Genomic DNA, 25,303 nt, shown 5'->3' with positions numbered 1-25,303 from the left:
ACAACACAGCACCCAGATCCCAATAACCAATTTTATTCGTAGGGAAACCGGTGTGCTGAACCAATAAAAAGGCTGGTAGCTAGTCCTGCATACCATTACCTATTTAAAATGCCGACATGTTTCACTGCCACTGCAGTTTTGGCAGTTTCATCAGGGCTGCACTATATGCTGCCACTCCACTCTTGGACACTTGTTCTGTGTTAACTGCCAAGGAAAAGGCACATGTAAACCATTAAAAACATGTAAACATACTCAATACTGCCAGTATAGGATGTGCTGGTAGAAGCCCATAGTTACCCAGAGTCAGCCATGGTTGATCATACCGGCCGCCCCGGGGTAGGAACGAATGCTGGGGTACTCCTGATGTGAGTCCTCACTTTCACTTGGCTTTTAAGCTCTGTGGGCACCAAGAGAAATACCCACATTCAGTATGTTGCACACTGACTTAATACTCGGGAACCCTTTACCCATCATTCGGACCTGCCACCTGGCTCTTTTCTCATAGGGGACATGAAATAAAATAAACATAAAACATTACACAGATCCCACCAGGGGTTCAAACCCAGCTGTTGTCTATAACTTCACCCTAGGGTTATGGTACACGAAATTGTATGTCCATACTGTACACTGCGTTTTTACAACAGCAACTATTAGTGCAACTCGCCTGTCCACCTTGTGTGTTTCTTTTATAGAGCGGCAGACCCATATGCCTCATACTGTCACAGAGAGCTGGTCACAGCCTACAAATCGGCTAGCAGTAAAGTAAATATTCACCACTTAAAACAGGGATGGTAATGATGTAAATATAAGCCTCGACACTTTTGCCATCAAACCGGCATGATCACGATCAACCCGACCTGCTGCGGTCGTTCGCCCTGCCAAACCCAACTAATACATCTCACCGTAGTGTATCCAGCGTGTCTCCTTGTCTCGTCCACAACACGAGTGCCGCTGACGCCGTCGAATACATTGCACTCGACGTCCCCGCCCCCTCACCACAGTCACGTGACAGGAGGCTAACCACGGTGGCCATCTTTAAACGGTGCGAGATACTGCACCTACTGGAAAGGTATTGTGAGTTACAACATACTCATCTACTGCCCATTATCAAAATCCAACGAGACAGTAAGCAACGCTCCAAATTAGCGTCTAGCTCACACAACATTTTTGAATATGTCCGTGTAAGAGGACAGAGCCCCAGGAATTGCCGGCATGTAATGATCATATTACATGATATAAACCCACATAAATACGGCGGCCACCTTGAATTAGTGGCGCCGTACATATCGCATTAGAGTACATAAATATGACAGTAAAGCTCTCGTCTGGGGATAGGACAGATACTGCTAACATACAACGGCCAGGGTGCCAACAAGAGCGTGATCTGAATAATTCCATACAAATGACAGAGCGTGATCTGAATACTTCCATAAAAATGACAGAGGGTGAATAAAGTTATAATTCATGGTGTCACCTACCACCTAGGGCAATTGTCTTGCTTCATAACTAGGGGCATCCTCGCCTTATGGTGGGTGTCTAGAGGAAACACAGTCACCATGGACAATAATGTAGGTAATTACCCCAGTTGGTTGAAGGGGAGATTATGGTTAGATGCATATATGGAGTCTCATATCCTATGATGGTGCAAGAACCTGTATGTCGATGCCCTGTTGGGGTCCCTACCTCTTCAGGGGCAGGAACGGCTAATGGTAACTATCACTACAGTATGCTTTTGAAGTGACACTCATACGCTGTGGGGTGCGAAAGGGACACCCACTAAACCTCTTGCCTATGAATTCACAATTTTACCCTGTTCCACTCAATAATCTCGTTTAGCCCTAGTTGGTCTGTCTTTTCGTTGTAAATCCAACGTGCCTCTTTTCAGATCAATACACTCTCAACGTTCTGTGGGGTACCTTGGACCTTTTCTAGCACTGTCCATGTAAACGTGTGTTTCTCAGTGAAACAATGTTGTACCTGTTTGGTTGTCAGTTTCCCGGCCTTGATGGTACTTAAATGCTCTTGCACTCTCACTTTAATCTTTCGCGAAGTAAGCCCTATGTAATGTAGGCCACATTGACATGTGAGCCTATACACTACTTGTGTGGAGTTGCAGTTGCTAAAGTGGTTGAGAAACCATTCTTTTCCTGATGTGAGCCTCACACTCGTGCTTTTCTTCGTGAGTGGACAGACTGAGCACATTCCACATGGGTAGTGGCCATTGGGGACCGTGGAGGATGCACCGGTCCTTTCAGTAATGGCTCAGGAGTGAACACGTTTATCTTTCAGGTTGCAAGCTCTTTTAAACGCAAATCTTAGTGGAGGCATTTGGAAATCGTTGTTAGATAGCAGTGACCAGTGTTTCCGAATGGATTGCCTTATTTTGGTCGCCATTGGATCATACGTCATCACCACTGGTACGCACTCTTCTTTAGGTTTGACCACTTTTTCAAGCAAAGCACTTCTGGGGGTATTCATGGCTCTTTTTTTGGCTTGAGTGACCACTTTTTTGGGGTAGTTTCTGTTCATGAGTTTACATGTAAGGTCTTCTGATTGCTCAAGGAACGTGTTGGTTGACGAACAGTTACGTCTATACCTTAAGAATTGCCCCACGGGTAGGTTATCCCTCAATGCTCTAGGATGGTATGAATTATAGGAGAGCAGAGAGTTCCTATCCGTGGGTTTCTGATGCACACAAGTTTTGATCACATTTTCATCGCATTCAATATCCAAGTCAAGATATACGGCCTTGTGCCTATCATAGGTCCACGTAAACTTCAAATTGGCATCTTGCTCATTAAGCCAATGAAGAAATTTGAGCAGGTCTTCTTCAGTCCCTGACCAGATGCAGAGCACAACATCTATATATCTCTTCCAGAGCCGGAGATAGCTCTGGAAGGGGTTGGTATTTGGATAGATGACGTGCTCCTCAAATTGTCCTACATAGATACAGGCTATGCTGGGAGCCATTGTTGTCCCCAAAGAGGTCCCCGAGACCTGGAGATATAGCTGGTTCTTGTAGCCAAAATAGTTTCTCGTGAGGGCCAACTCGATACACTGGAGTACAAATGCCTGGGTGGTGTCATAAAACCATTCCTGATAACCCAGGGCGCGGGCTGCTGCCACCAGCGCCGCGTCCTGGGTTATACAGATGTATAAGGATTCGATGTCAATAGTGACAAAGAATTCCATAGTGGGGTCAAACTGTGTATCCTCCAAGATGTTGAGTATGTCGGTAGTATCCTTAACAAAGGATTTCTGATTCACCACGGATTCCCTAAGGAAGAAATCTGCATACTGAGAGAGAGGTTCTAGTACAGATTGAATCCCAGCAACGATGGGTCGTCCAGGAGGGGGGCGTGTGGGTTTATGGATTTTGGGGAGTATGTAAAAGGACGGAGTCCTGGAGTTGGTATTGACCAGGAACTCCGCCTCTTTTACAGAGATCCATTTCTTCTCCTTCGCATTCCCAACCATTTTGCGGATGATTTTCAACAGATCTTCAAGGGGATCCTTATTGAGTGGCTGGTAGTTGGTCCTTACACTCAATAGACGCATCACCTCTGCATCGTAGTCTGTGATGTTAAGAAGGACGATCGCTCCACCCTTATCTGCTGACTTTATTGTCAGATTATGATTTTCTTGCAGATTCTTGACTGCTTCCCAGTCGTCCCTGGTCATATTTTTGTATTCAGACTTTTTGGGGGTTTTCTCAATCCTGTCAATGTCTTGTAAGACCAGAGACTCAAACACCACCACCTCAGGGCCCACAGCAGATGTAGGTGGGCAGAAAGTGGAGGGTTTTCTCAAATTTTGGTCTGAAAAGCCAAAATCACCAATCCAATTTCAGTTACCTGATTTAGTTTTGGTACTTATGAGATATTTGATATCATGTGCCTCAGTCAGATTGAGTTAATTATGAGATCTTCCTACGTATGACTGGATGGATCCCACCTTTTCACACTTCATAATGCCTGCATAACCCAATTGGCAAACTAGACTTTCAAATGGAGCACAAACAATAGGAGGAGATGCGATGACAGGTGACTTGGTGGCATGTCCTTGCTTCCTGGACATTTTGTAGCCCTGCTTTCACATAGCTCCCTTGAGGAAAGGGTTCACTGCAGACTCCACTATGTTGTGCGATACCTGAAATACTACCAGCAAAAGGTTTGGAAGTGCCTTTCAAGTGGAATGGGCATGACATGGTGCAACTTAACCAGCCACTCCAAACCTATCCCACTCCCCATAAACTGAGTAAGATTGTCCACTCAAATGTAAGGACATACCTCATATTTACCACAGTAGATGCTAAATTATTTTAAAATGAGGAGGAACGACCCACCCTACAGAAATCCATTGGGGCAACTACATGCTCCCTTGAGGTCACTCCAGAGAGGAGAGCATTGGATCTGTTTGGTCCTCCAGTGTGGAAAAGTAGATTTTCTGATTTAGCACCGTCGCTGTAGACTGGATGTGATCAAATGGGCAGCTGCAGAACTATCTTTCATGTTTTTCAAGTAACTAAAAACAGGAAATAACCTGCAGGCAACTGGGAAGTTAATGGGAATAAAGATCTACCACCATGAAGTGAAATGTAATGCATTAAATATTAAACATAGTAGACCACTGAATAGGGCTGAGATTGTTAGCTGGAAGATTTAGGGGGCAGCTCATCCCAAGGCTGAACTTGTTCATAAAACTGTTGCCAATGTATGGACAGTAGTTTAAATGCAACTTATCATTGGAGTGATTATTGTTGTTGACTAATATGTGCACATAATCTGTTTGTATCCAAACCAATGTATTAGATGAATTGATACTCTGAGTAAAAAGAATAACAATTTTTTCCTGGTGTTCTAGACAATGCCTATCTTGTTTATGGTAATCTTAAATAATAAAAATATGTTTTAAAAAACAGTACCAATATCAGCCATGCCGGTCTCTTGAACGTTCGGGAGACCGTTAAACTAAACATACATGTTTACGCAAGCAGTAGTTTGGCAAACAATTCCCATCCAACCCACCCTTCCCTCCCTCCACTCACTTAAGATCTGCAATACATATGGAACGACTACAACAAATCTTTGCTTAAGAGTGGTATGTTTGTGGCTGTGAGGTTATTTTGGGCAAGCGCAGAAGACAGAGAAATTTAGGGCATGTCAGTTTCCAAAAATTCTATGAGAGTATGGACAAATAGGGGTGCCATAAGTTCCTGATGGAGGCGCCCTGCTTAGCAAGTGTGAGTGTAATCTTTTCCACATCTAGGATGTGCCACAACCTGTGGAGCCATCCGGTAAGAGTGGGAATCTGTGAGGTGCCCCAGTGTGTAGGAATGTTCTGTATGTCTGCTCCTAGCGCTAAGCCAATCTGCTTTCCTCTCCTGGACCTTAGAGGGTACATTAGTGGGTTTGGATGGACAAAAATTGTATATGCGGGTAATCGTGGCAGTTGGGAGTTGATGTGGGTATCTGTGTTATAAAGTACCTCTGACCAGTGTTGGAGAAGCTGCAGGCAGCCAGTCCCACAAGATATGTATCAGTGTCCCCTGTGCCCCGCAACCCCACCAGCAATCTGCACTCAGTGCCAGATTGACCATGTGAAGTCGTACTGGGTGTATTACCAATATGTAGCCACTTTGGTAAGTGTTTCGGTGAGTGCTGCCACATTGCTGGCTGTGTGTCTAGCTCTGTAGTATATTCCCTCCTATTCCTTGTCTCCCAACGATCTCCACAGGTCCTTTCCCATTTGACCTGGCTAGCAGTGTACGTATGTTTGTTATGGTGTTTCAGAAATGCATATAGTTTAGAGACCAATCTATTATCCGATGTTTTAGTGAGGAACCATTTTTTGTATTGGGTGAGGTGTCGCTGTGGGTTGGGTTTGTTTTGTGGATGTAGTATCAAATGCTGGAGTTGCAGATAGTGGGGGCACTCTGTCTCGGGTAGTCCATAGTCTGTGCGCACCTGAGGGAAAGAGAGCCCTCTCTCATCGTCGAACAAGGGCTTATAGAGTGACAGTCCGATTGTCGCCACCTTGCAAATGTCGCAGCACCCACTCCCGGGAAAAAGCCTGGATTATCGAAGAACGCTGTTATGGGTGAGGGGAAGAAAGTCAGTTCATGTCGTACACTAGTCTAATTCCACGGTACCATCGTCACTCGTGTGATCAGGGACAGGTATAAGTTCTGCGGCCTATGTGTTTTCTTTAGAAAGGGAACTTTCCTTAGGGATGTGTCTGCCACTGATCTGTCCTGGAATAACCAGTGTTTCTCAGATTCGGCCCGGTCCCACTCGATCAAGTAGTCCAGTTGGGCCACCGGCGCTAGGGGGGAGAAAAGCCAGGGCTTTCTTAATGCAAAGACTCTTCCCTTACCAAATACATTGTAGTAGCTCTGCCTGAAGTTTAGAGATCATTCCCAGTGGTGGCAGTAGGGGGAGAGTTTGAAAAAGATATAGTGTCTTCGGGAGAGCCGGCTTTTTAATAGTCGCCACCCTTCCTAGCTAGGAAATTTGATGATGTTTACAGCGCGTTAAGTCGCTGTGGATTTTCCTGTGCAACATGCGGTAGTTGATGGAGGTGGTTGATTGCGTGGTGGCTGCCAAGTTGATCCCTAGGTATGGGATTGTCTCTGTCGCCCATTGAATGGGGTATTGCCTCGTCAGCTGGTCCACCATGTGAGATGATGAGGAAAAGCTGAGTGCCTGCAATTTCTCCATGTTAACCCTAAAGCCCGAACCATTCCCAAAGGTCTCAAGGTCCCTGAGGAAAGCTGCCAGGGCAGTGGCTGGACTGTTTAGCATCACAAGCACGTCGTCAGCGTATAGGCTTATGATTTAGTGATCGCCTCCAAAGGTCCCTTTGGTGATCTCTGGGTGGTCTTGTACTCTTTGAGTCAATGGCTCCATATAGAGAGCAAATAGCAGGGACGATAGGGGGCACACCTGGCGAGTGCCTCTGCCTATCGGAAAGGGAATTGATTCGAACCGTCGCCGGAGTGAGCTGTAACAATTTAAATCGGTGTCATGAATTTCCCTCCAGACCGCAATGTGAAAGGACCTGTTCCAGGTAAGGCCAGTAGACCCTGTCGGAGGCCTTTCTGCACGATCGCTAGGAACATGAATTCACCTGGGGCGCGCAAGACCTTCCTGATAACATGGAGGATAAGCTTGGTGTTGTCGCTCGTCTGTCTCTGGCGGATGAAGCCCACTTGGTCTGGGTCAATAATGGAGGGCATATATGGGTTGAGCCTGCTAGCCAAGAAGCTCGTAAACAATTTCAGATCCAGATTTAAAAGGCAGATGGGTTAGTATGAACTGCATTGTGACTTATCTTTGGCATCAATAGAAGTTGCCAACATCGAGGCCGGTATCGTCCCAGGGTTGACAATTGAGTTAAATAACCATGTCAGAAGAAACGCTAGGATGGGGCAAAGGGTATTGTAAAATGCAATTGAGTACCCGTCAGGGCCCGATACTTTTGCCAGTTTCAGCCAGGAAACGGCTGATATGACTTCCTCCATGCGTATCTCTCGGTCAAGCAACTCGGCCTTATCTGGTGCAAGAGGAGTCGTTTGTGCAGATCGGAGATACTGGGTGCGGTCCGTGGAGGCTTAGTCTTGGCCCGAGTACAGGTGTGTAGAATTCCTTTTGCTATGGCTTTATCATCCATCACCAGCTCTCCCCCTCAGCGCGTGGATGAAGCAGACCCCTTGCCACTGAGCACTAGTTCACTGATTTGTTTGTTAGGGCCTCCCATTTCGGCAGCTGAGATAGTGAGAAATTCATCCCTAATTATTGTTTTGAGCGCTTACCATAATACAGGAGTAGAGATTTCCAGGGTGTCATTGTGTATCTGAAAGAGACATGTTAGTAATAGATTCCTTACATTAGAATATCCTCAGGCGTCAGACTGGATCCGGAAAGTTTTCGCTAGCAGTACCTCTGCGCGTCAGTAGGTGGCATTGTGCGGCTCCGCATCCGTCACTGGCATCGTAAGCTCCAAGATGATTTCACAGAGACTACTCAGGAACCACCCATGCACGCTAACGTTAGTTCTTTCTTTTTCGGCTCCAGTAATTGCAGATCCGGTAAGAGCACGTACCTTAGTCACTTTTTGACTATCTTTTTGAGTCTTTTTGTCTCCTGTAAGTTTTGGTTCACTCTGGTGCACATAGGGATGCCTGGGTTTAAGTCTTGTGGGGTTGCTTTCACAATATGTCGATGGCGGACCACCACGACGTCTGCCTCTACTGCCCGGAGACCAATCACGACTCCCGGTCCTGTCTGGACTGTCTGTCTAGGGGCCTCTCCAGAGAACGCTCGTGGGGCCACAGTCATCGTTCCTCGGGCTCCAAGTCCTCACCCTTGGATTCGGGTAAGAGAGGACACAAAAATAAGTCGGAGCGTCCCCGACGGTCCCCGGATGCGGGGGGCAGGGGTTCTGCCCCTGCGGCTCCTTCAGAGCCCGGGAGTCCCGCAGTCTACCCACCTTATCCGGGTCCGTCAGCGACTCCCACGCAGGTGCAAGAATTTCTTGCTACCATGGACTGCCTGTTTAGGCCTCGTGCTCCTTCCGGCATGCCCTCTAGCCCTGCAGTCCCGTGTCAGGATCCTGTCGGGCCGGCGGATCCAGCTTCGGCGCCTCAGGATCTTGCGCTGGTGGGTCCAGCCACAGCGCCACTAGATCCAGCGCAACCCTCGGCTCCACCTCCGGTGCCTCAGTGGATGCCAATTGTCCTGCCCCTGCCGAGGTTCCAGGACAATTTTGTTCCTACCTGGGATCCGTATTGGGACACAGCGCTGGTTCGTCCCCAACTGGCGCCATTCCTAGCGCCGTTCCCAATGCCATTTGTTCCTTCCCCAGTCTCTGCCGCCACAGTCTGTACCACATGCGGCGGAGTTGGAGGACGACTGGGAGGAGTCTGGGAACCCTCTTGCTCATCAGTGTGAATCTGAGCAGGACTGGGCGGATGAATTGGAGGATGCCGGTGACCTTGACGTCTCCTCTGTCCCGAGGTTTGCCTCTCCCCCACCTACCATGGAGGAGGGCGCTTCTTACACGATGGTGCTCCATTGGGCAGTTGAGGTCCTCAACCTTGATCTCCCTACGGTGGCCCTAAAAACAAATCTCCTCACTGAGGTGCTCCAGACAGTGTCCACTTTGCCGGAGCCCCTGCTGCCATTTAATGACGCCCTTCTGATGTCTTGTTGGGCACTTGGTCACGTCCGGCCACAGGGACCCCTGTGAATAAGAACGTTTCCAGGCGTCATTGCCCGGCGCCAGGTGACCCTGCTTCTCTAACCACTCACCCTACGCCTGAGAGTCCGGTCATCCAAGCTTCAATGTCCCAGAGTGCCTTTACCACGGCTCTGCTGGATAAGGACTCTTAAAATCTGGAGCAGTTTAGCAAGCGGTTGTTCTCTTCGGCCAGCTTGGGGCTGCGGTCGGTGAACACTGCATGCATCTTGGGTCTCTATTCCTTCGCGGTGTGGGATATGGTTGCACAGGTATTGCCTGAGTGTCCTGAAGAGATCCAAGCTGTGCTGTCCCAGGCTGTTGCCGCGGGTAAGGATGCCGCTAAGTTCGCCATTCGGTGTGGGCTGGACACTGCAGACTCTTTAGGGGGAGCAATCTCCACAACAGTGGCACTGTAAATGTAAATGTATTGCGACTTATATAGCGCACGTATCACCGAAGGCATCAAGGCGCTTGCCTTGGGAACCCGTCCTGGCTTTTCCCTGTGAGATAACCCCTACTGGGCATCCCCAAGGTGAAAGCCAGGCATCCCGCAGCGGGTGGGCCGCCGTAGTGGAGATTAAGCAGCTATTGCCCAGAGTTGCAGCGTGGGACCCCATGATTAGAATAGGCACTGAGGCGAGAATTATCGAGTCCGTGGACATTTTTGGGTTCAGGACCCTGCCGCGTCAGGAATTGAACCCTGGTCCCGGGCCAGACCTCTGCATCAGGGTCTGCCGCTCTAATCAGTGAGCCACACTTCTCCACTGCGTCACCATGCCTGGCTCTGGTCCACTGGGTTTTCGGGGGATGTCCAGAGTTCCCTCATTGACATGTCTTTTGATGGTGCTCGCCTATTTGGTGATAAGGCAGACAGTGTGCTGGAGCATTTCAAAGACTCTCGGGCTACAGCCAAGTCCTTGGGTCTCTCCACCACACGCCCGTCCACGTTTAACTTTTGTAACAACGGAAGGGTCGCCCCTAGCTGTTCAGCTAGAAGCCTGTGTAGACCCAACTTCAGTGCGACCTTGGGCGTGGAGACTGCTGTGGCGGCACAGGGGGCCAGCGTACGGGTCAATCCTCCTCCTCTCTGGCAGCATCCACCTCCAAGCCTTCCTAGTCCGAGCTTTGGGGGTGCACCCCATGCCAGTGGGCGGCAGGATTCAATATTACCTCCCCCACTGATGTTCTGTCACTATGGACAGGTGGGTACTGCAAATTGTCCGAAGGGGACTCCCTCCTCTTCGAGTCTACCCCTCAGCCATGCCACCTCAGTTCCAACGCATGTCGGGGGATCACTTTGCACTTCTCCAGCAGGAAGTTATGGCCTGCCTGGCCAAGGGGGCCATCGAGCGCGTTCCTGGGCCAGAAGTAGGACGTGGTTGTTATTCCCACTACTTTCTGGTCACCAAGAAGGACAAAGTGGGCCTGTGCCCCATTTTGGACCTCAGGAACATCAATTGCTTCCTCCGGAAGGGGAAGTTCAAGATGTTGACTCTGGCTCAGGTCTTGGCTGCCATCGACCCTGGAGACTGTATGGTAGTGTTGGACTTGCAGGACGCATATTTTCACATCCCCGTCCTGCCTGCTCACCGGGGTTACCTACGGTTCACAGTAGGCCAGGTGCATTTTCAGTTTGCCGGTCTCCCCTTTGGCCTTACCATTGTCCCTTGGGTGTTCACATAAGTGATGGTGGTGGTCGCAGCTCAACTGCACAGGTCAGGGGTGTCAGTCTTCCACTACCTCGACGACTGGTTGTCGAAGGCGGGCTCACCACAAACAGTCATCAGCCACCTTCAGACTACAGCTGACCTCCTGCATCTGCTGGAGTTCTCCATCAATGTTCCGAAGTTGCACCTGAGCCCCTCTCAGAAGCTCCCCTTCATCGGAGCAGTTCTGGATTCAATGTGGTTTCGGGTTTATCCTCCCGAGCAGCGTGTCCGGGATATTCAGGCTATGATTCCGATCTTCCTGCCTCTATACTGGGTTTCAGTCAGGGTGACCCTCCGGCTCCTGTGCCTGATGGCCTCCTGCATCCTGCTAGTGCAACATGCCAGATGGCATATGCGGGCTCTGCAGTGGGACCTGAAGTTCCAGTGCGCGCAGCATCAGGGCAACCTGTCCGATCATGTGCCGATCTCGGAGGACACTGCATGACAATTGCAGTGGTGGCTCACAAATCGCGATTGGGTCAATGGCAGATCCCTCTCCCTTCCCCAACCAGAGCACACAGTGGTGACATATGCGTCCCTACTGGGATGGGGAGGCCACTTGGGAGAGGCGGAGATCAGAGGCCTCGGGTCTCCGGAGGAGTCCCAGCTCCATATCAACCTTTTGTAGCTTTGGGCGATCCGACTTGCACTGAAGGCATTCCTTCCCTCTGTCCGGGGAAGTGTGGTGCAGGTGTTCACGGACAACACCACCGCCATGTGGTATTGCAACAAACTGGGATGGTGGGGTCCTGGACCCTATGTCGGGAGGCTCTGCGCCTCTGGACATGGCAGGAACATCAAGGCATTACCTTGGTGGTTCAACACCTGGAAGGTTCTCCGAACGCCAGGGTGGATGAACTCCGCCGTCGGTGCTTGATGGATCATGAATGGCGTCTGAACTTGGTCTCTTTCAGCAGTGGGGAGAGCCTTGGTTAGATCTGTTCGCCACTGAAGAGAATGTACAATGTCTTCAGTTCTGCGTGTTGGAATTTCCAAGGCGGCACTCGCTCAGCGACGCTTTTTGTCGCAAGTGGAGTTGCGGTCCATTGTACGCCTTTCCTCCTATACCACTTCTGGCCAGAGTGCTGAAGAAGATTCGGCGCGACCGGGCCCAAGTCATTCTTGTGGCTCTTGATTGGGCACGAAGATACTGGTATCCCGAGCCACTCAACATGGCGATCAATCCCCCGATCCGACTGCCTCTTCGGGAGGATCTTCTGTCGCAGTAGCAGAGGTCGGTTCTCCATCCAAACCTGTCCATCCTCCACCTCCATATGTGGAGATTGAGAGGCGACAGTTGACAGCTTTCGATCTTCCTCCCGAAGTCTGTGATGTCATTCTGGCAGGCAGAAGAGGTCCCTGACATAGTAAAAAATGTCCTCTCTCTCCACCTTGGGAGCTATTGCACTTATGCAGACATTATTCTGGCAGGATCTGTTCTTGAGGTCTTCCAGATGCACCTGCACATCAATAAGTTGCTCACTGAGTTGGACGACTATCTGTTGGAAAGATTTAACTTCCTCCTCTTGGCCATCTCCCTTGTCTTTCAGAGCTGCAACAGTCCCCCAGAGAGTCTACATCTCTTCTGACTTCCTTTATATCCTGCAAGAGCTTTCTTTTGTCCGTCTGGAGGTCCTCTCTCAAGGACTTGATTAGCGATTCCAGGAAGGAGCGTGTCACTGGTTCCTCCGCCATGCTCTCAGCCTAGTTCCGCATGAGGGGTCCAATGAGGGGGACGGGTCGCTGGGCGAAAGTCCCACGAGGCAGGTAAGCATTTTTTTGAAGGTGCGGTCTTTCTTATTGCAGTCAGTCGCCATCACTGGTTGCAGTCGTTTAGTGTCTTTTGGAGCCCCTGACGCTGTGTGTCAGTCTGTCCTCTGGTTTTGAGTTCTTCCAACTCTAATTCCCAGGAGAGGATGCAGCCAGCTGTCCTATGTGGGGCTCTCCCTGATGTATACCCCGCCGGCGGTGCCTGCCCCGAGAACCAGTGTGTGCTCATGACAAGGAGGGGCCCCCACTCCCCTTCCAGCACTCTATGCGGCAGAAGAACCACCCTGCCGTTCAGGTCCCAGGTGTGATTTCGGTGCCACCAGGCATTTGCTAGTGGAGCAGATCTCTTGGGCCCCAAGTGGGAATGGGACCCACGTCGGGGCTATCGGCAGGGGCGAGTACAACGGCACCCCAGCAAGCAACTCTGTGATTGGGGCAGCCAGGGCCTCCTCCCAATGGGCAGGTTTGCTCCTTCTCCATGAGTCGAGTGGGTGCCCTGCTGTTTTGCGGAAAGCCTAGGTTCTGGCTCGCCAGCGTCAGGAACCTTCTGTTTGAAGCTCCAAAAAGGGTAATAGTAACCCCAGGGTACCCCCGCAAGTCCAGGAGACTGCCACCCTGCTTCACTTATGGGCCCGGCTTAAGCTCAGCTATCCGGAGCCCACCTTGCTGCTCAATCTGCACAGGGGTCTCATCTCCGTGGTCCCAGTTGCGCTAGGCCAGGCGGCTGATCTCTGTTGAGCGTGCCGCGAGGTCCGTCTGTATCACCGGTCTCACCTTCAGGCCAGTCTGTCCTCTAGGGCTGTTCTCAGCATTCCTCACACAGCAGCCGGGGCCCCCCACTACAAATTCTGGAGCTCTCTGATATCCTGAAGTTATGGCCTGCCTGGCCAAGGGGGCCATCGAGCGCGTTCCTGGGCCAGAAGTAGGACGTGGTTGTTATTCCCACTACTTTCTGGTCACCAAGAAGGACAAAGTGGGCCTGTGCCCCATTTTACAACTGTCAATTGGAGCTATGCCCTCTCGTTGGACGGGTCAGAAATGTAGTAGTGGGTCGACGGCAGGCAGGAGAGACGGGAAAGAGCGCTACCTCCCCGCTATCTTGGCTATTTTAAGGTGGACAGAGTTAGAGTGCCAAAGATAGATCTTAGTATGCAACACTGTCATTGAGGGTGTTACATTCTGTCTGGAAAGAATGCTGGAAGTACCTGGCTTGAGGGTTTCTGACTGTGGGACTTAATTGGAATCTGTGCTGTGGTAAATTTATAGGGGTAGGATCACTGCAAGCCATTTAAGGAAGGAATGTGAGGTATAGTAATCACAATTTGTTTATTATTTACAATCACAACACAACGTATCCAGTTTAGATACCTGCACAGGCACTACTATCTTCCCTGTACAGTAGACTATGGAAAAACGGCAGGCCCAATACCTTTAATGTAGACAATGTAAAAATCCATATTATTTGAAGCTGTCCAATAATTCAACAATATTGGAAAGATATCATGTCTACCCTAAGAAAGGTCCTGAAATGCCTATTGCACCTGATCCATAATTATTTCTTGTGGGTGTTATGAATGAATGGGATGGAGTCCAACACAACGATATCCCACTGGGAATAGGATCTCTCCTAGCAAAAAACAATATTGCACAGAAGTGGAACATAAATGATGCCCATCAATGAATGAGTGACTTCAGGGAATGAATTTCAGAGCTCTAAGAGAAAACCTAGATATGCTCTGCTAATCAAATATGAAACAACCTGTCCCTGTGTTGGGAATACTTTGGATTAGATATTACTCACTTTACAATGCATGCATCATCTCATTTCAACTGTCTCATTTGGGGATCAGAATTGTGACCAACAACGTTCTTACTTTGTAATAAATATACATTGTGTGTGGTTATATCACGTACGAAAAGTGTTTATTAACAAAAAAACACTAGGTGGATGTTGGTGCCATTAGAACAGGAACCACCTAACAGTGTTGTAATAAAGGCAACCGCATACTAAGCATCCTTTGACAACCTTTGTTTGGGCCTCTCATAACTAGCCATCCTTGGTGGTTTCACTAGCAGCATTGCTCCCTACCTGCTAGAGAACTCTGTAATAACTATAGAGCTATTTGAATCAATCCTTTTGATAACAGCTACCTGCTGGGTAGAGGAATTTGCTTCTGGAGAAGTCCAGGAGTTTGGAGACGGTCTAGGACCAGATGAGGCGACTGACTGGATCTCAAGTTCCTATTTAACTGGTGCGTTGCTGGGGAATTTAAAAACTCTTCTGATAGTCTGTTTTACCTAGTAACTTTTTTTACCTGATTGGCAGGACAAATATTAATAAGTCATCAATTCCAGAAGACCAAGTTGAACCAGGAGCATCTGTTCAACTGAGGAGCCACCTTGTAGATCTGCACCACCTTGTTCCAGTTTTCGTTTCTTTTCCAACAAACATTTAGCCTGTGACTTCTGGCCAAGCAAATCTCAAGGAGTCCTAGACAGGTACATCTGGCACTTCTCTCTGCTGGGCCTCCTAGAACTAAAAAAAATAAAAAATAAAAAAAGATCAAAAGTGAAAATCTTCATAGGTACCAACTACTACATCCAGAATGCCCAGGGGTGCTTAGTAGCAGGTCTAATTTATTATTCCACATGCCCCGCTCTGAGGTTTTTCCATAGAATTGCCAGCATTAATAGGAGCTCAACTTATTGGACATCCCTGGACCCCTCTAGATATACCCTCCAGGCATGTCCTGCTTCACTTCTTCTTTATCCAAGACTGTTTTAGGAGGGAGGGTGGCAATGTTGTTGTGAAGCAGTTGCATTCTGTGAGAAGTTGGCCTGGCATATGCTGTCCACTAGTTATAGTGGGCACCTTTCACCAGTCCAAATAGCCCCTTTGAGGTGATAGGTTAAAGACAACCTTATTTGAAAGCTATCCTAGTGGTAGCTATGGAGAGCATCCTTCAGGCTACGTCTTGAAGGTATGTAAAGCAGCTTGTTGTACCAGTCTATAATCTCTTGAATGGCTAAATGAAAGGAGAACCACACCAGGTATATATATAAAATGTATTTATTCCTAAACACAAACCTTACTAATCTCTTTATGAGGACAGAAGGTCAAAGCACATATGTTACACTTAATATATCACAGTAAATTAGCACAATGTACGTTCGGCCCTAGGGGCGAACCAAACCATATATTAAGAAAGTGATAGAAGTACCACAACTTTACTAGACACAAGGCCTAGAGCCTGTAGACTCGCTGAGACCCCAAGGAACAACCCAAGGTAGTGACACAGGGGAGCCACGGGGGACACGTGCAGTGTGAGAACACAGCCGCGAATCGCCGTTATCGTCTATGGGGAAAGTCGCGTTTGGAAATTTAAAGATTAAGGACACTTAGGGGAGGGCTTAGAGCAAACCCCTTTAGTTTTAAGGGGTTCTAGTGCCAACACCCACGGGAGCACCGGAGTACTCGAGTTACCTCACCCAGGGAAGCCGGTGCATAGGTGTCTTTTGGTGTCCGGAATCGTTGTTGATTTCAATGGCGATCTGCTGCAAAGTGCTGCTGCCATTGAGAAGAAAGGTGTCCAGTGTGATCCAAGCTTGGATTGTAGATGTGAGTAACCGAAGGCAGAGGGGACAGAGTCTGGGTCACTTGCCTGTGACCAGGGGCATGATAGACGAATGCCCACCGATTTTGGGTGCTTCAGGTGCGAGCAGGGGAAGCTTGACTCTTCAGCCACGAGGACCAGGAGGCGTCGACGATGATCAGGAGCTGGATTTGCGCTGTCCTACAAAGGATGTCGAGTGCTGCGGTGCCAGTGCCCGGATTGGACCCAACAAGCCTTGGCACTAGCAACCCACACAAGAAGAGGAAAGATGCTGCGGTGCGGACCAGCAAGGTCCGGGGGACTCACCAAGTGGTGGAGAGTCAGGACACATCTGGTGCAACCAGGTAAAGCTCAAAGAAAGTCAAAGTTGCCTTCTCAGGGACCCACCAGTCAGCGGACCCAGGTTGGCAAAGGTACATCGAGCGAAAACATAAAGGGCCGGCTCACAGAACACTCGTGGAGTGTAGGCCAGCAATCTTCAGTGGAAAAGGTGCTCCGGTCTGGGCTACAAGTAACCCAATGCACAGCCTCAAGGAATGTCGAGAAGCTAATGCACTTGCAAATGTGCCCGGTGTCCAGGGGTTCCGGTTCCACGGTACCCACGAGGGCTACAGGTCTCAGCTTTGCTAGGGACTCGGTTCGGCCTCTTGGAAGTTTGGAAACCCACCTCCTGTGATGCAAATACTTCGGAGTCCGGTAGGAGCTTCGGAGATGCAAACCGGCAGATGCGTCTTTGGTGCCTGCCAAGCAGGGGAGTAACTCCTTTACTCCAAGGGAGATTCTTCAGTCATCTAGTCGTGTAGATCATCGAAATTCTGGGATTTCTTTAGCAGAGTTTTGTCCAGGTGTAATCTAAAGTCCTGTAGCCAGGGGTTCCTTTCTTATACCCAAGGAAGGAGTTGGACATACTCTGGGGACCCACCCATGGGAGGGTCCGGAAAGAGGGGTGGCTACACCCATTTCCTTTGTCCAGTTTCGTGCCAGAGCAGGGGATGGTAGCCCCTGCAACCGGTTTGAACTGGACTATGAACAGGGGCACCACATGTGCCCCCAGTGCTGATTTCAAAGCACTCTTGGACTGCACCCACCCAGCCCCAATACACTAATGCCTGTCTGGGAGGTGGTGACACCTCCCTGTGACAGGAAACCTATTGTCCAGGTCTCCCCTGATGGAGTTTCATCCAGCAGCAGGAGGCCTGGCTCGTGTCTGTGGCTGCAGCATCCATTTTGTAATGCCAGGGCTCTTTTAAACTGGTACCGGATGTACCGTTGTGTGCATGTCTCTTCCTCAAGAAGGGTGGAATCATACCCCCGCCGCCAGGACTGGCAGGGGGTATGATTCCAAAGTGTTTGACACCAAACACAACATGTTTCCTTGCAGCCATTCCAAAGTTAGCATTTACCGCGAGGTTATAATGCACTTGAGTATATGGTCTGGCTGCATCACAGAACAACCCCGGAGAATAGATTCCGAAGGCTGCAGAGGGGCCCTGCTCATGCATGGGCACCCTCTCACATAAAACCCAGCACCCTGCCTTCAGGATTGATAAAGCCTGCCATAGAGGTGACTGATAGGTTTATATGTGTAGTGATTTAAGGTAGATATAGGTAACCTATATCTAAGTAAGGGGTGTATGCACCACCTTACCCAGGCTGCAGTAGCAGTCCTGTGGTGTCATTTTGGAAGGCTTCCCAGGGGTGGCACAATACATGCTGCAGCCCCTGGTAGACCTCTGGGGTACCTATGCCCTTAGTACCTAGTGAACCATGTACTAGGGGCTCAAATGGGTACCCCAGTAACCAAACTGGAGTGTACCTAAAGTATATGGAATCAATTTAGAGAGAAGCAGTTAGGCTGGGGTCCTGGATAGCAGGGCCACAGCCAGACTAAAGTCGAAAAACAGTGAACCATCAGCAAAAAGAGGGGGTAACCATAAGAAGCAGATCCTACTCTCCTACACCATCTTTATTCAGATATTGTGCGCGTGGCACTTGAGTTGCATAGTTCACTTGAAAACGATTTAGATATTTTTTTATAATTTTCCACTGGAATTTCTTCCAGACATCTTTATGTACTTGTCGATGTTTTTCCTTTTTGCTTACCGTTTGAACCCTTATTCATTTGTCTTAATTTTGTTTTATTTTCCTTATCTCTTGTTTTCTTTTTCCTTCTACAAATGAAGAGTGCAAGTGTCAATACATGTTTAACTCCACAGATGTTTATTTTCTTTTACACAACACCTGACACAGTTTCTCACTTATTACTTTTATCTGTTTCTCTTGTTTTTATGTGATATTCTTCATTTTATTATTTGCTTTCAAATTCGTTCTGTCTTCCTACTTCCTTAGAAGAGGTTCTAGGGCATAACACAGGTAAAGACCACAATGGGGTGATACAAATGCGGCACTGATGCATATTCAGTGTTGGAAGTTCCCAACATGAGTATGACAAAAATTTTCTGGCAGTGTTGAACAGAGAAGGGGCGGGACATGGAGTTACCTGGGAGTGAGACCTGGTGCCACTTGCTCAGTTTCTCTTAGGACTCAAATTTCGGGGCATATTTACAAACCCCTAACGCTACAGGAGCGTCACTTTTTCTGAAGCTCCGGTGGCGTTGTTCTCTACTCCTTATTTACAAGATGGCCTTAAGGCACTTAATGTGGCTTAAGGCCACCTTGTAAATATGCCCCTTACTAAAGGATCGGGAAATGGGTGTGGGTGTTGCTGTTGGCATTCCGCTGCAACACCCATTGCTTTTTTATGCTGCCCCATATTTACAAGGATGGGGCAGTTGCAAAAATGATGGCCAGGTTAAACCTTGTCTTAGGATGGCGATATGGGAAGAAATCATTAATTTCTTCTCATATTTTGCTCTCTCTCTGCGTGCTGCATTCTGCAGCACACAAAGAAACAGCAAATCGCCTTTCAAGTTTGTTTATGTGCAAGAAGGTGTCCATTCCTGCACATAAACAATCGCCCCTGCAGCGCAGGCACCCTTGCAACATGGCGGCTTTTTTGGCCTCTAATGATTAAATTGTTTACCTCTGAGCAGATTTGCTCTCTTCGCACCTCTAACCAATAAAATCTCCACTGTTTACTGAAATCTCTATCGCAGCTATTGATGACAAAGTGACTGAAATTGCCCCATCTTTTCTCTTTCACAGGCACCGAAAGAAACCTTGTCAAAAGCTGTGCTGGCAGAACTACCCCAACAGGTTGTCCAGTATTTCAAGCACCAGAATCTGCCTCCCATCAACTCGGAGTCTGCGTAGTCCCCAAGTCCTCTCAGCCTGCATGTTCAAAAACTTCATTAAGTTGTTTACTAAAAGTGCATGTTTCACATGCGGTTTTATTTTTTATTTTTTTAAACAGAACATAGTCCATTTTGGAGGCATACTACTGGCTTTCTTTTTCCACAACAGCGAAAGCAGAACAAGCCCCTGTCCAAAGTCACTTTTCAGTATTGAATGTAATTTATATAATTTAATGTAACTAAAAACATTTTTACTATGGAAACCTTCTGTATTAAAGCATTTTAAATGATTAATATATATGTTCTGTAAAATGACCTATGGTGCACATGTGTGTTGTATGTACAGGAGTGACCGGCTTTATCGGTTCTGCTAGGAACCAGGACACCAGCACTGACAGTGGAACCATGGACTAGTAAAACTGGGTTTGTGGTGGCAACAACCAGACCAGGCGATAATGCTAAATTGTAAACCCTCTCATTCCCTATGTTCATTTTTATACAGTGTACATGTTATTATATTTGTTATACTCAGGTTAATAAATAAATGCCAACATTTGAGAAAGCGAGTATTTTATCTATCAACGATGCCACCTGATGAGAAATTATTCAACTGTAGTAGGTATCACTGGGTCATAGCTGCCCTTCTATTACCAATTACATCACATTAATGAGGACCCAGAAACTGTGCAATGTGGATAAAATAAATTGTTATGCCAGGGTTGTTCAAAGTTGAATTACTCAAGTTTTTCGGGTGTGTGTGCAGGTCTCCACATTGCTGCAGGAATGGGGAAATTTGCATGAATCTAAGTGTGTATCTTATCTGTGTTTTTCCAAGGAGGGACAGAAGGGGAACAGTCTACGTTCTCAGGGAGCATTCTTGTGCGTTCACAAGGGCATGTGTACCATGCACAGTGCTCAGTCCTCACCCCTACGGAGGGATGCATCAGTGTGAAACTGACCTGAACACGTTGGCAGTAGAGTATATTTGTATAAACTGTGTTAAAAAATCTTTACTAGGTAAACAAATAAGTGTGTTATTTCACAAAACTAACTGATGAATGCACATACAGTCATTTATTACACCAAATGTGGCATGTCACAAACACCGTGCACTCCCTCATACATTGCATTTATAATGACTTACCACAAGAAAATGACTCTAGACTCTACTAATAGCCACAGAGTATCTTCAAATCGATTTTACCTCGCCGCCAAAAAGTAATCCCATACATCTTGATGAGATTCCTTTTTAGGTCTCGAACTAGCGAAGGCTGCGCTTGCGCAGTCTCGCTCCGAGACTTTATGTCTACAGTATGGGGGCTTGAACCCGCCCCTCTTCTCCATTGGCTGGCTTCCTAAATGGAGGCCAGCCATTGGAGAAGAGGGGCGTCACTCCATTGAAGACGGGATTCGGGGGTGTTTTTTTTACTTTCTTTCTGTTTTCTACATGGAATTTTAAATTCCAGCCAATGGGAAGAGGAGAGAACAAAAACCACGCCCCGGAATCACAAAATGATGCTGCTTTTCTCCTAGGCATTCCTGCCTCGCCTTGGAGAAAGATGGTGGTGTTGGATCCTGTGTCCCAGAACGAAAGCATGTTTTTGGTGTGTTCCTGTGCTGCATGTAACGATCAGCAGGTAACTTCTGCTCTTTGTCCTCGTGTTGTATAGAAAATAACGGGGCTTCCTTTCTTGCTATTCCATTGTGGAAATGTAAAAGGCCGAGAGGCATGCTGTATGGTTTTATTCTAGTGCCATCTACTGGCACTTTTGAAACCTTTCCTATCGCCCAGACCTTTGTATTCGTTATCAACTAGAGATGTCTAGGAAGAGTCGAAAGAATAAGACTAGTCTTAAACCCAAGAGAAACCGAAAAGCATACCAATGAAAATAGCGAACGAGATATGGCATGTATTGACAACGGCCTAAAAAACAGAAGAGATTTTGTTTTTGGACTATTCACGTAAGTGACTAAATATTACGCAATTTCAAAATGGCCACCGGCATTCTGGACGTTAAGAAACCGGTTTGAGGACACCATAGCAACCAAAGTACATAGTAAGAAACCAATTGATCTGCCACTACTTTGAAAACGGCTGCAATTGGGAAGCATTGTTTTGGGTACAGAAATACAATGAATCCCCTATTAGCCAAGATAACAACAATACCAACATGCCGTTAAGTTATCATTTCTGGTAGTAAAAACATTAAATTATGGTAAGTTTTGGACAAATCAAAACATTGCTTTATTTTTCGGAACCTACACACTATTTTTTATAAAACAACAGAATCAGTTATTCTAAATGGCATCTAACTTGTATTCCCTTCTCCTGAAAATTGTTTATCTACCACCACATTAGAGAACATTACATTCTAACATGGCCGCTGCGTTGCAGCGAGGCCGGGAGAATGCGCCTGCTCCCTGCATGTTAGCGGTGCGCGGCGTCTATGAATGTTGCTGGTGGGTGACAGAAGTAACTGACGTTGGACTGAAGACATGGGTTGTTAGAGCTTTCTTTTTGGATGTCTCTGGCTGTACTGTAGCACTCTTCCTGCAGCTTGTTCTATACCTTCTCCCACTGCTTCACAGTTGTCTTCCGTCAGGGCTCAGCTGTTTCCACTGTTCTTATTGTCACACATCGCCTGCTGCTTCTGTGGCTCCTCTATAGGGCTTCTGGTGTACCTCCTTCGTCTATAGGTGCTCCACTTTATCACGTGCCTTTCAGTACAGCGCAATTGTCTGTATAATTTCGAGAACCGCTGCAAAGCTTTCCTGCTGTAACTATTGTCTCCCCTTAATACCCACTGTTTCTATGATACACCTTACAGGGCAGTTGTGATTCACTTGCACCACTTTTTCGAGTGCCACTGTTGTTTCTTGCGTCTTTCAGTTACGTCCCCGGTTTCTATTGTTTGCATATTTATAGCACAGTGTCCCTTCCATCTGCACCTGTATATATCTGTCTCCTTTGTGCCTTACTCCAACTCTCAGCTTTAGCACGTTCTGCAGTGTAGTGTAGAACAACTCTCTCCGATAGAAAATCACTTTCTTTTCACTGCTTCTCTTCTCCATCCTATGCTTTTCTTTATTACTCAACATTGTTTCACATACTCGTTAGAAAGCCCAATGTTTACTTGGTCTCCCCAAAGCAAAACTTTCTCCTTCATGGGCCTCTATAGAACATCTGGTCTCCTTGACGTGAATTGCTGACTCTTGTCCCTTCTGTAGTGTCCTCTGACTCTTCTGTATAGCGCCTTACTTTCTCCTTGGTTAGCACCTATGTACTGCTTTACTACCCAATGGCACTGAGCGGCTCAGATATCAGTCTGGTCTCTACGGACAGCAGTACAGCAGGGGATGTTCTAATCCGCTCCACCAGCATTGAATGCAGTTTGGTTGCCAAGAAGCAATGGACCCTCCGTTAGAGGCAGCAAGAGACACCCAGAACTTCATACATCCCTCCTGCACTGTCAGCCAACAAACTCCGGGAGCGCAGGCTAAATCCTAGGACACTACAAGCAGGTACCAGTAGAGAGGATTCAAATAAACTGCTTGTTTTTTCTTGCCTCTGTTCCCTGGGGTGTTACTGGGCAGAGATGGGCGTGTGGCTGACCTAGACTGAGGGATGTCTGTGTGTGTGTGTGTGTGTGTGTTGGGCTGTGTGTGTGTGTGTTGGGCTGTGTGTGTGTGTGTGTGTGTGTTGGGCTGTGTGTGTGTGTTGGGCTCTGTGTGTGTGTGTGTGTGTGTTGTGCTCTGTGTGTGTGTGTGTGTTGGGATCTGTGTGTGTGTGTGTGTGTGTGTGTTGGGCTCTGTGTGTGTGTGTGTGGCTCTGTCTGTGTGTGTGTGTGTGTGTGTGTGTGTGTGTGGCTCCGTGTGGGTAGCTTTTTTTGTAGGTGGCTCTATGTGTGGGTGGCTCTGTGTGTGTGTAGGTGGCTCTGTGTGTGTGTAGGTGGCTCTGTGTGTGTGGGTGGTTCTGTGTGGGTGGCTCTGTGTGGGTGGCTCTGTATGTGTGTGTGGGTGGCTTTGTGTGGGTGGCTCTGTGTGTGTGGGTGGCTTTGTGTGGGTGGCTCTGTATGTGTGTGGGTGGCTCTGTGTGTGGGTGCAAATGCAATAGGTCTCGCATTTGCTAGTGATTAAGCTATTGGCATTGTAAATGACAATGCCATTTATTTATATGTTTTAAAAACAAAAACATAAATAAAAATAATGTCATGAGCAATGCCAACAGCTCTAACTTTAACAATGCTGAGACCATTGCATTGTAAATGCTTGTTAAACAACTGCACAAGAAAAACACCATGGCATAAACCAGATACACATAACGTAACATGCTACTTAGAACAGTTGTTGAGAGAGGGAGTAACCTGCAAAAACTGCTAAACGGAATTGCACTAAATTTATCATCAAATTCGAGATTTACTCAGATCCGTGCTTTTTGTTGTGTTGGTGTAAATCGAATCAGTAGATTCTGAAATATTTGTTTTACAAAACTATTTCAGATGGGCTTTCGAGAGTAATAACGGTTTCTCAATTTGAGGATGCCTTATGGAACGTAAATTAGAAAAATTAACAAATCCGATAGGGAGAGGGAGCATTTTTCCATTTGTCCAATGCAAGATATAGGCAATCTCATTTTTAGGTCGAGCCTACAGCGCTCGTGCTTTAAACCAATTTGTTGTCTGTACTGTGTGGGGTCTGACTCCTCCCGCACTTTGGATAGGCTTGGGTGTCTTTAATTTAACAATGGTAGCCTGCAAATGGTCTCCTTTAAAAGTGTTTCTCTGCATATGTGATTCGCGGCCGGGCAGAACAGAAGGTCCAGGGACATTCGGACCGTTCGTGACACATATGCAGAGAAACACCTTTAAACAAGATCTTTCTCGCTGAGCCTGGAGTTATCCTAATCAGAATTAGTTTTTGAATTACAAGGTCTGTTTCTGTTCCGCCCGTGCCTCTTTATACGGCAGATTGATCACGATAACCATTATATGAAGATGAATATGAAGATGAAAGTGAAGATCTTTATTACAAGCTACAACTCATGATACCCTTACCGGGTTGGAATTGTCACCGGTTAAGTGGGATTACAACACACGCCACCATTAGAAGAAAGTCCTGAAGAGTCAGAGCAATCTGTACTCTAACGAAACACGTGTCGGCTGGCGTGAGATTGCTTGAGCAATAAAAAGAAAACATTGCTCAGACAAAAAGAAGTGGAAAATATTTTCTTGAATTATACTGAATATACGAATGATTATAATACTTTGTATTTCAATTGACACTGTGTGTGTATAGGAATTTGTTTCCACAATTTTCAGGTGTTGCGTTCAATACCTTTGGAAGGGTTCAATAGGGTTTCCCCTTTTTCCTGTGGCACCACCAACTATAATTTTGAACCATACAGGTAGTCAGAAACTTAGCGGAGCGCAAGTATTCCCTTGTGATCAAGGGCCAGGGAGGCCCGAAACGCGTCATGGCTAGGTGCGGGGTTTTGAGCACAAATAAACTAAATTGCACCTCAACTTTGGGTCCGCAGTCGTCTTTTGAAAACGTTTGGGAAGTTCGACTTTCTTGCCATATATATATATATATATATATATATATATATATATATATATATATATATATATATATATATATATATATATATATATATATATATATATATATATATATATATATATATATATATATATATATATATATATATATATAT

General features: G+C 47.2%; 1 protein-coding gene across 2 annotated transcripts in view; it reads left to right on the top strand.

Moving 5' to 3' along the window:
- The window catches only part of CPNE2 (copine 2), a 975,302-nt gene extending 955,153 nt beyond the window's left edge, over positions 1 to 20,149 (top strand). For both annotated transcript variants that reach the window (XM_086947740.1, XM_086947741.1), the window contains exon 16: positions 19,499 to 20,149. In XM_086947740.1, the coding sequence (XP_086803866.1) occupies positions 19,499 to 19,606 (108 nt within the window). In that variant the 3' untranslated portion in view covers positions 19,607 to 20,149. The remainder of the gene's footprint in view (positions 1 to 19,498) is intronic.
- Positions 20,150 to 25,303: the final 5,154 nt, after the last annotated feature.

The sequence above is a fragment of the Lissotriton vulgaris genome, chromosome 12 (assembly GCF_964263255.1).
Source record: "Lissotriton vulgaris chromosome 12, aLisVul1.2, whole genome shotgun sequence".
Lineage (NCBI taxonomy): Eukaryota > Metazoa > Chordata > Amphibia > Caudata > Salamandridae > Lissotriton > Lissotriton vulgaris.
This window is presented reverse-complemented; position numbering and strand designations above follow the sequence as displayed.